A 13321-nucleotide genomic window follows, 5' to 3' on the forward strand; every position below is an offset into this window, starting at 1 on the left:
TCCTGTCTCAAAACGTAAGGTAGAGAGAAATGACATTGGCTTCTGGCATTTGCATTCACACACACACAGAGGCATGCACACACACACACACACACACACACACACGCACAGACACAAAGCAGATGTATGTGGGGTACTGAGATGATTGGGGACAGATGTCAGACACGATGAAGGGAGGAAGGGCTGGTCATCAGAGCCCGTGGTTGTCAGGGCAGCAGAGGCTCTCAGGATGGGTGGAGGAATGATGGGAAGTGCTTATGTGTCCAGGGTTGATTCCAGTCAAAGCATAAAGGGGGAGAGACTACTTTGTGCAGAAATGGAACCATGCCAGAGGGCATAATGGGAAGGTGTGGAGGGAGAGAAGAATTGAGACTGGAGGGGTCAAGGGAAAAACCACAGTCACTCAAGAAGAATGCCGGCTTGTCAGGAGTTAAACTTCCCAACACAGCCATTTGGGGTGGAGGGTCCCAGCCTTGCTGTATCCGTGGGTTCTGATAGAGCCTGTCACAGAGAGGAGTGACACAGAGTACCTGTGCTCTCTAGAGGACCTGCAAAGAGCCAGCTCGTCCACTGACAGCCTTCCAGAGATTTCGCTTGTACTCAGAAGCGTTGCCCTTCCCCTTTGTCAATCCAGTCCTTAAAACAAATGAGGGTCACTGACTGGTAAGTGGCCTGTTTGACGAGAGTGTTTGACAGAGTGGCCGTTCTCAGGCCTGCCTTCCACTGCAGAATCACCGGGGACATTTTCAATACATACTAATGGCTGGGGCCCAAAACCAATCGTGTCTCAATCTCAGAGGTTAAGACCGCTAGACTCTAGAGTGGAGAGCCTCTGTGATCAGTTTTCTTAAGAGCTCCCTAAGTCATTCTAAGGTGACAAGAACCTTGGCCTAAGACCCCCGATAACTGATGTGTGGGCCTCCCACAGCAGCTGCATTCCTGAGATACAGAAACCTGGGTCCTTCTTTTGACCCACCTGCCAGATCAGAACCTAGGTGTTAACTGGAGTCCCCTTCCCCTGATGATTCCTGGGACCAGTAAAATTTGAGAGAAAGGGCTGGGGAGACAGGCCGGTCAGTAAAGAGCTTGCCATGCAAACAGGAGGCCCTGAGTTCAGATCCTCAAGACCCATGCAGAAAACTGGGTGTGGCTGCATGCTCCTGTAATCCCAGCACTGGGGTAGCAGAGAGGATGGGACCCTGAAACTCGATGTCCAGAAGTCTAACCAAACTGGTGAGCTCCAGGTTCAGGGAATCCTGTCTTGAAAAATAAGGCGAGAGGGTGATTGAAAAAGACACATGACTTCAATACCTAGTTTCCATATATGCGCATACACACGCGTGTGCACACACACAAACACACACACTTGTGTGAAAAGAAACTCTACTGTAGCACTATGGATGCCTCCTCCAGCAGTTCTGGCTTCACTACTCTGGACCAAGCTGCCCTGGCGTTTTGCATTCTCAGCCATTACCAACACCTGCCCTACAGCACTCAGCCAGCGCTTCTGAAAGGTGCCCAGTGTGTGTTCATTCAGCTCAGCTGACCAACCTCATGGCTGCCTAATGATTTCTGTCCTTTTATTTAACTTACCAATAGACCGCATTTGCTTCTCATTTGGGGGAAAAACTGCCTGTCATAAACTCTTGGCAGAGACTTCATTTCTCTTCATCTCTGAAGATGCTGCTGGGAGGTGTGGCAGCTGTTTAGACAGGAAATAACTGTGCAAGCCAAGCCCATTACAGAAGGACCGGTTCATTTACTGAAGAAAAAAGTGCCGCCTGGGAGCCTGGAGAGATGGTTTAGTGGGGCAGAGGACTGAACTCGGACCCCAGCACCTATAGAAAAGCCAGGAATGGTGCAAACATCTGTAGCCCCGGCACTCACTGACCAGCTCTTCTGAGCTGGTCAGCTTTGTGTTCAGTGAGAGACCCTGCCTCAAAAACAAACAGACACACAAGCAAATGAGGTGGAGATCAATTGAGGAAGAGACAGCTGCTGTTGAACTCTGGCCTCCAGGCACGTGGACATATGGTCACACAGGCACACCTGCCACCATCATTACGGAATTCCAACCAACGCTTAGTAAAGCTGAGGGGCACGGCTTTCCTGGTGGGCTGTTTCTTCCATCTTTTCTAAGAGCTTGTAGGGAAGACCACCAAACACTCCGTGGCTCTCTCCGAGCCAGCGGAGAGCACAAGTCAGGTGGCAGGAATCTACCCACTTGGGTATTAACTGACTCCCACTACGGGAATTAACACATAAAAAAGTACCGCTTCAGGCCTGCCTTTCCACAGTGTGATCCTACATTAATACTGAGTTGTTTTTTTAAAAAAAATAATGAACTTAACGAGTGTTATAAGAGTTCATTATGCTTTATGAACTCGAAGGGGAGATTTGTTTCAGCGCCTCCTCTAGACCACATGGAATGCCAGTGTTTAGTCAAAGTCACCCATTTTTTTCGTGTGGGCGTTTAAATCTCATGAAGAATAGGTGGTTATTGCTGTCGAGGTCTCACTCCGACTGACTTTTCATTTCTTCTTTGAAAAAATGGGAACATTTGAGTCACTTTCCGGGTGATTATAACTAAATTCATGCCAAAACAAAAGTGTCTGATTTCCAAGCTTTTGTGAAGAAAAACTCTACCAATTGTCCTTTAAAAACTTTGGCAAGCCGCAGAAGGAGCAGATTGTAGTTTCATTAGCTTTGACATCAGTCTCCAAGAGAGACAGCCATTCATTTCTTAAAACCCAACAATTAATGTTTCAGAAGGTTCAATACGTTTGAATGTGACAAGAGCGTGTCCTTGATAGGAAGTCAATGGGGAACGACGAAGCCTAGACGAGAGGCTGGGCCTGTAGCTCAGAGGCTGGAGCACTTGCTTGACATACACAGAGTCCTGGGTTGGATTCCCAGTGCTACAGAAAAGGAGTGGTTTTTGAGGAGGAGGCAGAAGGATGAGGAGCTCACGGAAGGTCACTCTTGGCTACAGGTGCTATCTGAAGGTAGCTAGATAACGAGACTCCATCTCAGATAAAAGGGGTGGCTAGATGCAGCATAGATAGGTTTGGACATGCACGTTTCCTTACTCTTCCGTGTTCTCTGAGTGGGAACGGCTCACAAACCATTCCCTGCCCTTGAGATAGGTTTCAAATGCGTTTGCTCCCCACTGCCTTTCTTGGTTTCTGGACTGACGAGCGTCCTGGACCCCACCTGCTGGCGTGCAAAGATGCCTCTAAAGCACCAGGATGCTTACTGTTGGAGTCTGGACAATGTAATGCATGCTCCCCAGTAGGAGCAGACAGGAAATAGAGTCTCCTTAACTGCACTCGGGTTCTGCAGAACTCTCTGATAATGACTAAGATCTCAGAAGCAGAGAAAAGATATTAAAGAATAAAAAAAAAAAAAGAAACCAGCTTCCCTTCTCTTAGACACTCAGGCATGGTCCTGAGAGCCATATGGGATGAGGTCAATTTATAGTTTAGTCGTGACTTAAGATGTTATAGAAAAAAAACATCAATTACTCCACTGGTGCGGAGAAAGGTTAAGACTAGGATTAGTGACTTGGACATTATGACCTTGCAGCTTCATAATATCAGGGGTGAAATTTAAAATATCATAAGCTAAGGTCAATTTACCTCTAGACACTCGAGTTGGATATGCAGTGTCTTATAGACACATGGGTGAACACTGTGTGTTGAATTATGAAAATGACATTTTCGGCGGGAGAGATGGCTCAGCAGTTAAAAGCACTGGCTGCTCTTGCAGAGGACTTGAGTTCAGTCCCCACCACATAGGTGGCAGCTCACAACCATCTGTAACTACAGTTCCAGGGAACCTGATGCAGTAGTCTGGCCTCTATGGGTCCCAGGGCATACAAATGGTACACATAGGTACGTGTAGGCAAAACACTCACACAAATAAATCAATCCAAAAATGACATTTTAGTGGACTCGGTAGGAGGGTGATTGACAGCAGGTGACTGGAGTTATATACCACTGACCGACAAACACGTGGAATGTGTTCCTGATGTGTGGGATTTCCCCAGAGTTCAAAATGAAAGTGAGGAGCTGGGGAGGTGGATGGCTCACTGGCTGCACTTCCAGAGGGCTTGGGTTCAATTCCCAGCACCCACATGGTGGCGCACAACTGTCTACAACACTAGTTCCAAGGGAGAGGTGGATGGCTCAGTGGTTAAGTACACTGACTGCACTTCCAGAAGGCTTGGGTTCGATTCCCAGCACCCACATGGAAGCTCACCACTATCTACAACACTAGTTTTAAGGGATTTGATGTCCTCTTCTGGCTTTCATGGGCACTGCATGCACAGACTTAGGTATGGACGCACACACCGATACACACAAAATAAAAATAAATAAATCTCAGAAAACAAACCATGAAAGTGAATGTGATGGCTTGGTGATCCGATCACCTTCTGGGACTCCAGGAAGCAGTCAGCCGCTACTGCCAGTGAAGTTCCCTTGTATTTCCTGATGACTAAGCTCATTCTGTAAGGTCGGTCCTTTCTACTCTGGTTGATAGAGGGGCTTGACTCTCAGAAATACTCAGAAGGTTCCCCTTAGTGCCCTAGATCCTGTCCTAACTGTGCTTTGAATGAGCATTCTTAGATAGATGCAAACGCAGACAAGTCATTGGCCACCTCCCAAGATGCGCTGGGCGGCCAGTGAAATGGCTCGTGGGTAACGTCTTTTGGCACCAAACATGACAACCTGCATTAGATTCTGGGCCCTACATGGTGGAAAGAGAGAAGTGCTTCCTGCAAGTTGCTCTCTGACTTCCATATGGATGCCACAGCACACGTATGCACACACACATGCACATAAATAAATATAATAAAATGCATTTTAGAAGAAGCGGTAGGAACTCCGACCTAAAAAACCGAGCTTCTAGCTTTGTTTGTACTGTCTTTATCTGGAACCGTCGACCCCTCCATAGCCTGGACTCCACCTCCGAGTCTTCACAAGTGCGGCAGCTCGAGCTGGTCTTGTCCTGTCTTGCAGGTTCTCATGCATCTTCACAGGCTTGTGGCCCAGGGCTGGAGAAATGACGGCTCGGCCTTGAGAGTGTGTATTGGTCTTGCAGAAGAGCTGAGTTTGGTTTCCAGCACCCATGCTGGGCAGCTCGCACCTGCCTGTAGTCCTGCTCCAGTGTAATCTGGCATCTCTTGCCTTACCTCCCCACCCCACCCCCACGATGCGCGTACCCATAATTAAAAACAGCAAAAACAAATACTGGGAGGGGAGTTGCAGTGAACTTCAGCTTTGCAGCCAGGATTCTCTTGACCTTTCCCACGCCATGGCCTGTGTCATGCTAATGCTCCCTCTAGCACAGTGGTTCTCAACCCATAGGTTGCGACCCCTTTGGGTCAAAGGGCACTTTCACAGGGGTCATCTAAGACCATCAAAAAACACAGATATTCACATAGCTGTAGTTTGCTACAGTTATTAAGTAGCAATGAAAATAATTTTATGGTTGGGGTCACGACAGCATGAGGAACTGTATGAAAGGGTTGCAGCGTTAGGAAGGTTGGGATCCACTGCTCTAGAGACAGGCTCCCTTAGACTTGAATGCAGGCCCATGGGCCGTCTCTTCCACTTTGAGCCACCTTGAACTGTGCCTGGTACACTGTGGCTGCTCTTAGGGCTGACAAATGAAAGAATGGTTTCCTCTCCATGAACTGCAGTCCCTCGGCACAGCCGGACTGGGTGCCGGTCTTTCCTTCCATTCCCAGCTTAACCCCTTGCAACTTCCCCTCCGTGGTTCTCAGGGACCACTCAAGAGTGCCAGGGATGGGAGATGGGGATGGAAATGACCTAAACACAATGCATCCATGCATAAGATTACCAAAAAATAAGCAATTTAAAAAAGAGCACTGGGGGTGTATATGTTCCATATTTTAACAGCCTTACGGTTTGTCTACTGTTTGCACGAGAACCTAGAGATGAGCGGTATATCACAGGCAGCTGGTTTTCTGGCCAGCTTTAAAATTTGGGATCTATTTTTTTTTCTAACATCAAATGCCACTCTCCAGAAAAAAGAACTTCTCTTATTGAACTGATTGGCATGATTTCAAAATACTAAGTTTAGAGAAAGGCCACAAGATACGGAGCCATGCATTATCTTAAAATAACTGTATTGTGCACATTAAAAGATGTAGCTTTCCCTTTCCGGTGTGATTGCTCTGTTTGATCAAATTGAAAGTCAGGTTCCTATTATGGTGTTTATGCCTTATTTCCTTAGACTAAATGAAATTGTCCCATTATGGCAAATAGAAGCTTCATAATGGTTTGATTCGGGTTTAATTGAAGGCTGTTTCTCAGAATACTTTACCATTCCGGTCACACATTGAATATTGTGTTTTCCAGTAGAGACCATGAGCTGGGACTGGGTTGGAACCCTTTTAAGACTTGCAATTCCAGAAGGCTTCCAAACCAACATCCCTCTCTCTTCAATGTCTCCCTGGAAACAAACCCCTAGGAGAAATATCCCTGGCTCTGCGGTCCTGCTCTCAGCTCCTCCCAGGATGGACGGGCAGTTTAGAGACTGTCAAGCCACCTCCGCATGGCTTCCTCTTTGTTTCTGAAGTGAGCTTCACCAAGAGTCTTCTCTCTCTGTCTGGCTTTCTCAAGGCTTCCTCACAGCAATGAGGCAAGAAGTGACCCGAGCTCACAAAGGCTGGGCGCTGGACACCGTGACCATCCACAACGAAGTCCTGCGGCAGACCAAAGAGGAGATCACCTCACCCCCTGTGGTAGGTGCTGTGGGGAACTCAGGGTAGAGATTCAAGTTGAGGGCGAAATGGCTGCTTCGGGCTGGGGATGCAGTGCAGCAGACGGTCAAACAACTGCCCAGGGTGCAAGGCCCTGGGTTCAGGCCTCAGGACCACAAAAACAAACAACACATTGAAAACTGACCTTGGCTTCTCCAGTGAAGCCCTTCTGCTTTCCATGGAGGTTTTTCTCTGTTGTAACCAGCCAACCTCAAGGCCAGTGCCTCCCCCGTCTGCTGAGTGGGAGGTTTATGACAAGAGCTAGTGAGCCCAGCAACTCCCCCGGGGTGACCTTTCTTTATAAATGCAAGTTATGTACATGTTTGCTTAGACAGAGTTCCACGTGTCTTCTGCTCCTGTGCTGGGCTCACAGGGTCCCCTGCAGCAGCCGAGGGCCATGGAAGTCCGTTGGACTAACTTTGGGAGCTCAGTTCCTATCCCGTCTTTTCCCTCGGCGTGCTTGGGGACTCTGGGTGCAGAGCACTTGCCCTGCTGTGGAGAGAGTCGGCCCTCTGCGCCTCTGCTTTGACACACTTGCTGGGCCAATTCTTTAATGATTTTGCTCTTATGTCGGAAAAATAAGTGCCGGTTCAACCTTTCGGCAGGAAGTCACGAGGCTGTAAATGCCATCCTGTAAGCCTGGTGGCAGATCATCTGACACAACACGACAAATCTTAGTCCTTCTTTTCCTCTGATTCTCTCAGTACCAAGGGGACTAGAACAGATGGATTTCCTAGCTCTGGGCCAAATTCCCTGCCTCTTTGTAGTGGGAGAACGTCCTTCCAGTCTTTGGAAGGTTCCTTATGCCTCCCCAAGTCCTCATTCCCCCCCACACCCCTGCCCTGTCTATTTCTATCAGCTGCTCTGTGAGGTAGTTTAGGGCCTCTCTATTATACACTCCAAGGTTCTTGCATCTTCTGCCTACCATTGCCCCACCCCATGTCACCTCCCTGTGTGCAAGTGTTTGAGGTACCGCCTAGCTTCCTGGTACCCCAATCCGTTTTGGTATTTTAAATACCGCAGACTGGCTTACTCAAATGTTAGAATGTCTTCCTCTCACAGTTAAGGAGTTAGGAAGTCCAAACCCCACTGTAGCTCGGTTGGGAAACTGATGGCTTAGCAAGCTCGGAGCCCTGGCTGGATTCCCAGCAGCACATAAGCTGGATGTTATGACATCCACCTATAATCCCAACACTCAGGGGACAGAAGCAGGAGGAACAGGAGTTTAAGGCCAGCCTGGGCTACATGAGACCCTGTCTCAAAACAAAACAAACTAAATCAGTGATTGATCGGTTTCTTCTGGGAGGAAGCCATGAGAGACAGTCTTACTTCATGACTCTCTCCTGCGGGCTGATGACTACTAGAGGTCCTTGGCAGACTGGCTGTTCTTTCACCTGTCTCACTCCAGCGCCTACCACCACTCTCAAAGCCTGATTCTCTAGGTACCTCTCTGTGCAACCTACACCTACACACACACACTCACACACACAAACACACACTCACACACACACACACACTCACACACACACACTCACACACACATACACACACACTCACACACACACTCACACTCACACACACACACATACACAGACACACTCACACACACAAACACACACTCACACACACAAACACACACTCACACACACACTCACACACACACACTCACACTCACACACACACATACACAGACACACTCACACACACATACACACTCACACACACTCACACACACATACACAGACACACTCACACACACAAACACACACTCACACACACGCTCACACTCACACACACACATACACAGACACACTCACACACACACACTCACACACACACTCACACACACACACACTCACACACACACACTCACACACACACACTCACACACACACTCACACACACTCACACACACTCACACACACTCGCACATACACACTCGCACACACACACTCACACACACATACACAGACACACTCACACACACACACTCACACACACACATACACACTCACACACACTCACACACACATACACAGACACACTCACACACACTCACACTCACACACACACACTCACACACACACACTCACACACATACACACACACTCACACACACACTCACACACACACACTCACACATGTGTCCGCCTGCCATATTGGATCTAGGACCTTCCTAGACCCAGTGTGTTCTTATCTGAATGTTTTATATCTACAAAACCAAACAATATGTCTGAGGTACTGGGTTGACATAAATTTGGGGTGACACTGTTCTACCTGTCACATCTTCTCACTGCGACTCTTAGGGTCCTTAAATTGCAAGGGCCATAGGCAAGGACACAGTTGGCTGTAGGGTAGATCCTAGTGGTCATCTTGTTCATGTAATTAATTGCCAACCACGAAGTTAATGATGGGAACTCCTGTCTCCTCATTCTCTGGCTCTGCCCAGGGTCTCACTGTCAAGCCGTATGCTTCAGTTTGTGGTTAAAAATATACGGTCCTCATGCAATTAGCCCAATGAGAGCGCCCCAGGACCCTTTGCCGCTAATCTCTCCATCCTTTACCGTGATCTACATTAACTTCCCCAGGCCCCATCTTCATTAGAAATAGAAAAACGGTCACCATCCTCTACATAAATATACTTTATGAGCTTGCATGATTCTCTCCGGCCCTTTCTTGTTTTAATGAATACATGTTCTGTGGCTCCCCCGTGCCCGCAAGATAGAGTTCAGACACTTCAGCTCGGCAGATTCGTCTTCCGTGCTCAAGTGATAAGCCATTTTAGTACCTTTGAACCCTTGCCCAAGAAGTAAAGTATCTTCTCTGCCCATCCTGCCTGTCTTAGTGGAGTTGCATCGGCCTCCTCCTCCCCATTCCCATATGCTGCCCCAGCCCTTCAGGGATCCCTTCAAGACCGTTCCCTCCGCAGTCTGCTCTGGTGGCAAAAGCCTACATGACCTTCAACCCGAAGTCACTTCTCTTATCCCATCCCCACGCACTTCCATTATCAAATTACAAACTGTCACCTGTGCTCAGGGGTCTTGGCTTCCCTGATTTAAAATTGAGGCCCAGGAAGGCAAGTCCATTTGTAGGCAAGTATGTGGGGAGGAGAGCTGGTTATACTCTGGAGCCGCCAGCTCCCCCTCCAATCTCATGTCCACTTTGCTGTACTGCTCTAAGCCTCTGGGGCATTATCATCTCATTTTATCTTGCAGAGGAGATGGGGTACAGTCCAGGGTTGGCTCCATCGCTTCAGCCTTAAGTCCCTTTGGCAGCAGTTCTAAGTCACAGTATATGTTCCCAGCTTGCACCAACTGAAACTGGACTTGAGCTACCTGCAGAGGTGACTTGGCTCTCCTGTTACCCATGTTGGCCACCCCGCATTCCAAAAACTCATAACAGGGCATTTCCACCACGCAGCTAGACTCACTGTGTGCCCCAGGGGAAAGTGTGGCCTAGTTTCAATAATGCTTATTTCCCCAGGGGTGTTTTCTTGTCTGTTAGTGCTTTAAGACCAGCGTGTGTTTTCTTTCTGAACTGACAGCCCTGATTACATTATGGACGTCCACCTTTCAGCACGTCCCCTCTCTGCCCCTTGCTCTTTCAGGAAGGTGTGTATATTTATGGGCTGTATATGGATGGAGCATCCTGGGACAGGAGGAACGGGAAGCTCACAGAATCCACCCCAAAGGTTCTCTTCATGCAAATTCCTGTTCTGCACATCTTTGCCATTAACTCCACGGCCCCCAAGGACCCGAAACTGTACGTGTGTCCAATCTACAAGAAACCCAGGCGCACGGATCTCACCTTCATCACCGTGGTGTACCTGCGCACAGTGCTGTCCCCGGATCACTGGATCCTGAGGGGGGTGGCCCTCCTGTGTGACATCAAGTAAGGTCATTTCTTCCTGCCGTGGGCAGCAGAAGGACCACATAGAAGCCCAGCCGTTGAGAGACTCAGACAGTGTGTCTTTCCTTCCTGGTAGGCCCTGCATTACTCTCCCTCAATTAAACAGTTGACACCTCTCCCGGTGTGCGCCCGTTTGTTCCCCTCGTATCACTATTCCAAGAACCGTTCTGAATTCACGCTTCTGGTTCTAAGAACTCACATTATGCTATAATTACTTTTGAAAGATAAACTCCTGTCTTCACATTAGAATACTTTTTATAAGACTTGCACTTGGAAAGTCGAAAACGGGGTGTTGATAGGATCCATCCTAACAGGACCCCGGCAGAAAGAACTTTTTCCTCCAAGGAAAAACACTCCTGGGCTGGCAAGATGGATCAGTGGGGAAAGACACTGTCACCAAGCTTAACGACATGAGTTGGACACAAAGGAAGGAAAAGACCGACTCCTACGAGTTATTCTCTGGTCTACACATATGCACTGTGAGACATGCATATGCTCTCGGGCATGCGTGCTCGTGCACACATGTGTGTGCACACTCACAAATAAATGTAATCAAAATATACAAAAAAATATATCAAAATATCAAATAAATAAAACTTAAAAAGAAAATTCCTCCTAATAAATAATCTTCCCCTGTCTAGGTTTGGTCAGACATTACCCTTTTAAGTGTGTGTGTGTGTGTGTGTGTGTGTGTGCATATGTGTGAGCATGTGTGTTTGCGTACATGTGTGTGCGTGCATGTGTGTGTGCGAGCATGTGTGTGTGCGTGCATGTGTGTGCGAGCATGTGTGTGCGTGCATGTGTGTGCGTGCATGTGTGTGCGAGCATGTGTGTGTGCGTGCATGTGTGTGTGCGTGCATGTGTGTGCGTGCATGTGTGTGTGCGCGAGCATGTGTGTGTGCGTGCACGTGTGTGCGTGCATGTGTGTGTGCGCGAGCATGTGTGTGTGCGTGCATGTGTGTGCGTGCATGTGTGTGTGCGTGCATGTGTGTGCGAGCATGTGTGTGCGCGTGTGTGTGCGAGCATGTGTGTGTTTGCATGTGTGTGCAAGCATGTGTGTGTGCATGTGCTCACATGAGCACACACATATGTGCTCTGCTATTAGAAAACTCATTGGGACAGTTGATCTTGTAATTTATTTTAATTTTATTTAATATTATTTCCTCTTCTTTGAGAAGTACTTTTGAGGCTCAGGGAACTCTGGCTGTCCCTCCCAAGCTTGATTCTGTGGGAAATAATGAAACACATGTCTAGGTAGCAAATGGAGAAAGCAAAACAAACTCCATCAAACGAAATTAGGTTACATGCTGAACATCTTAAAAAGCAGAGTCTTTAGAAAGTGAAGCTATTTCTTACTCAGTAGTTAGTCTGAGACTCGGTATGAGCCTTGATTTCCTGCTGAAGGAAATTGTCAATTTAACAAAACAGATGGGGTCCTCAACCGAGACGCTCATGTAGCTCCGGGATAGTGAAGAAGCGTCTCTCTGCTGTCTTCTCATCTGGAATCTTCTTGCCTGCCCCCAGCTCCTTGCACTAACTTCATTCTCTCTGTTCTGGAAGAGGAGTCATTCCAGATTGCCCCATGCTTCTGTCATCCCATCATCCTGGACGGAGGCGGTCACGGCAAGCCAAGTGAAATGGCCCAGTGATACCATGGGGAAAGTATACAGGGATGACCTTGGAGGAAACTCTGCTATATCCCCGGCCGGGTGTAGCTCCTGGAAGAAGGGTATAGTGCTGACCTCTGGTATGTCCCTGGGGCCTAGCCAATGTCACAGTCATAGAACTGGAAGAATAACTACGCACCTCTCCTAGTTTCCTTCCTGTGTGATACAACCACCCTGACCAAAAGCAACACTGGGGTAGGGAGTTTTCACTTGGATTACACCTCCAGCTCACAGTCCATCACTGAGGAAGTCGTGGCAGGAGCTTGAAGTGCAACCCGCCCAAGACCCTTGCTCGCTGGCCTCACTCTTTGGCTTCTTTGAAGGCTCATGCTTGCTTAGCCAGTTTTCTCATACAGCTCAGGACCACCTGTCTAGGAACGGTACCACCACAGTGGGCTGGGCCCACCTGCCTCCATCTAGACGGACCTCACGGAAATGTCCGCAGACCCACCAATAAAGACAGTTTATTCAATGACTTTTTAAAAAAATATATATTTCAGGTGACTCTGTGTTGTGTCAAATTGATTGTTAATGCTATCTAGAACAGGAGCCAAACCCCTGGTCTAAGTGTTTCTGCTCTTCCCATGGCTAGAACACACACTAACGCAAAGGGGGCATCCCCTGGGTGAAGTAGCCTCCTGAAATGGAACTGGAATTTGGAAGCACCTGCCTGCCAGTCCGGGCAGGCCCAGGAAAACAATACCATCTCACTAGAGCAAGCGGGTCAACAGGTTCTGAAACAACACTCACGTCGGGTGATCAAATAATTGAAGGCGAAGGCATAATCTAAACCCCGGCCATCCAAGAGGACGCTTAGAGATTAATAATTCGGCTGGAAGTCCTCTAATGACTTGAATGGCTTGGAGAAAACGGGGAAGATGTAGAAGGCCGTAACTTTAGCAAAGGTCACCGGGAAGACTGGCTAACGGCACACGAGGACCCTTTCCTGGGAACT

The 13321-nt window shown here is 48.2% G+C and overlaps 1 protein-coding gene across 2 annotated transcripts in view; it reads left to right on the plus strand.

Annotated features, from left to right (window-relative positions):
* The window catches only part of Dnah8 (dynein axonemal heavy chain 8), a 240644-nt gene extending 229840 nt beyond the window's left edge, over positions 1-10804 (plus strand). For both annotated transcript variants that reach the window (XM_041634704.1, XM_041634705.1), the window contains 2 exons: positions 6651-6772; positions 10398-10804. In XM_041634704.1, coding sequence (XP_041490638.1) covers positions 6651-6772; positions 10398-10685 — 410 coding nt within the window. In that variant the 3' untranslated portion in view covers positions 10686-10804. The remainder of the gene's footprint in view (positions 1-6650; positions 6773-10397) is intronic.
* Positions 10805-13321: the final 2517 nt, after the last annotated feature.

This window comes from Microtus oregoni, unplaced genomic scaffold (genome assembly GCF_018167655.1).
Source record: "Microtus oregoni isolate MIOR12 unplaced genomic scaffold, Mior012 000046F_ref0000063, whole genome shotgun sequence".
Classification (NCBI taxonomy): domain Eukaryota; kingdom Metazoa; phylum Chordata; class Mammalia; order Rodentia; family Cricetidae; genus Microtus; species Microtus oregoni.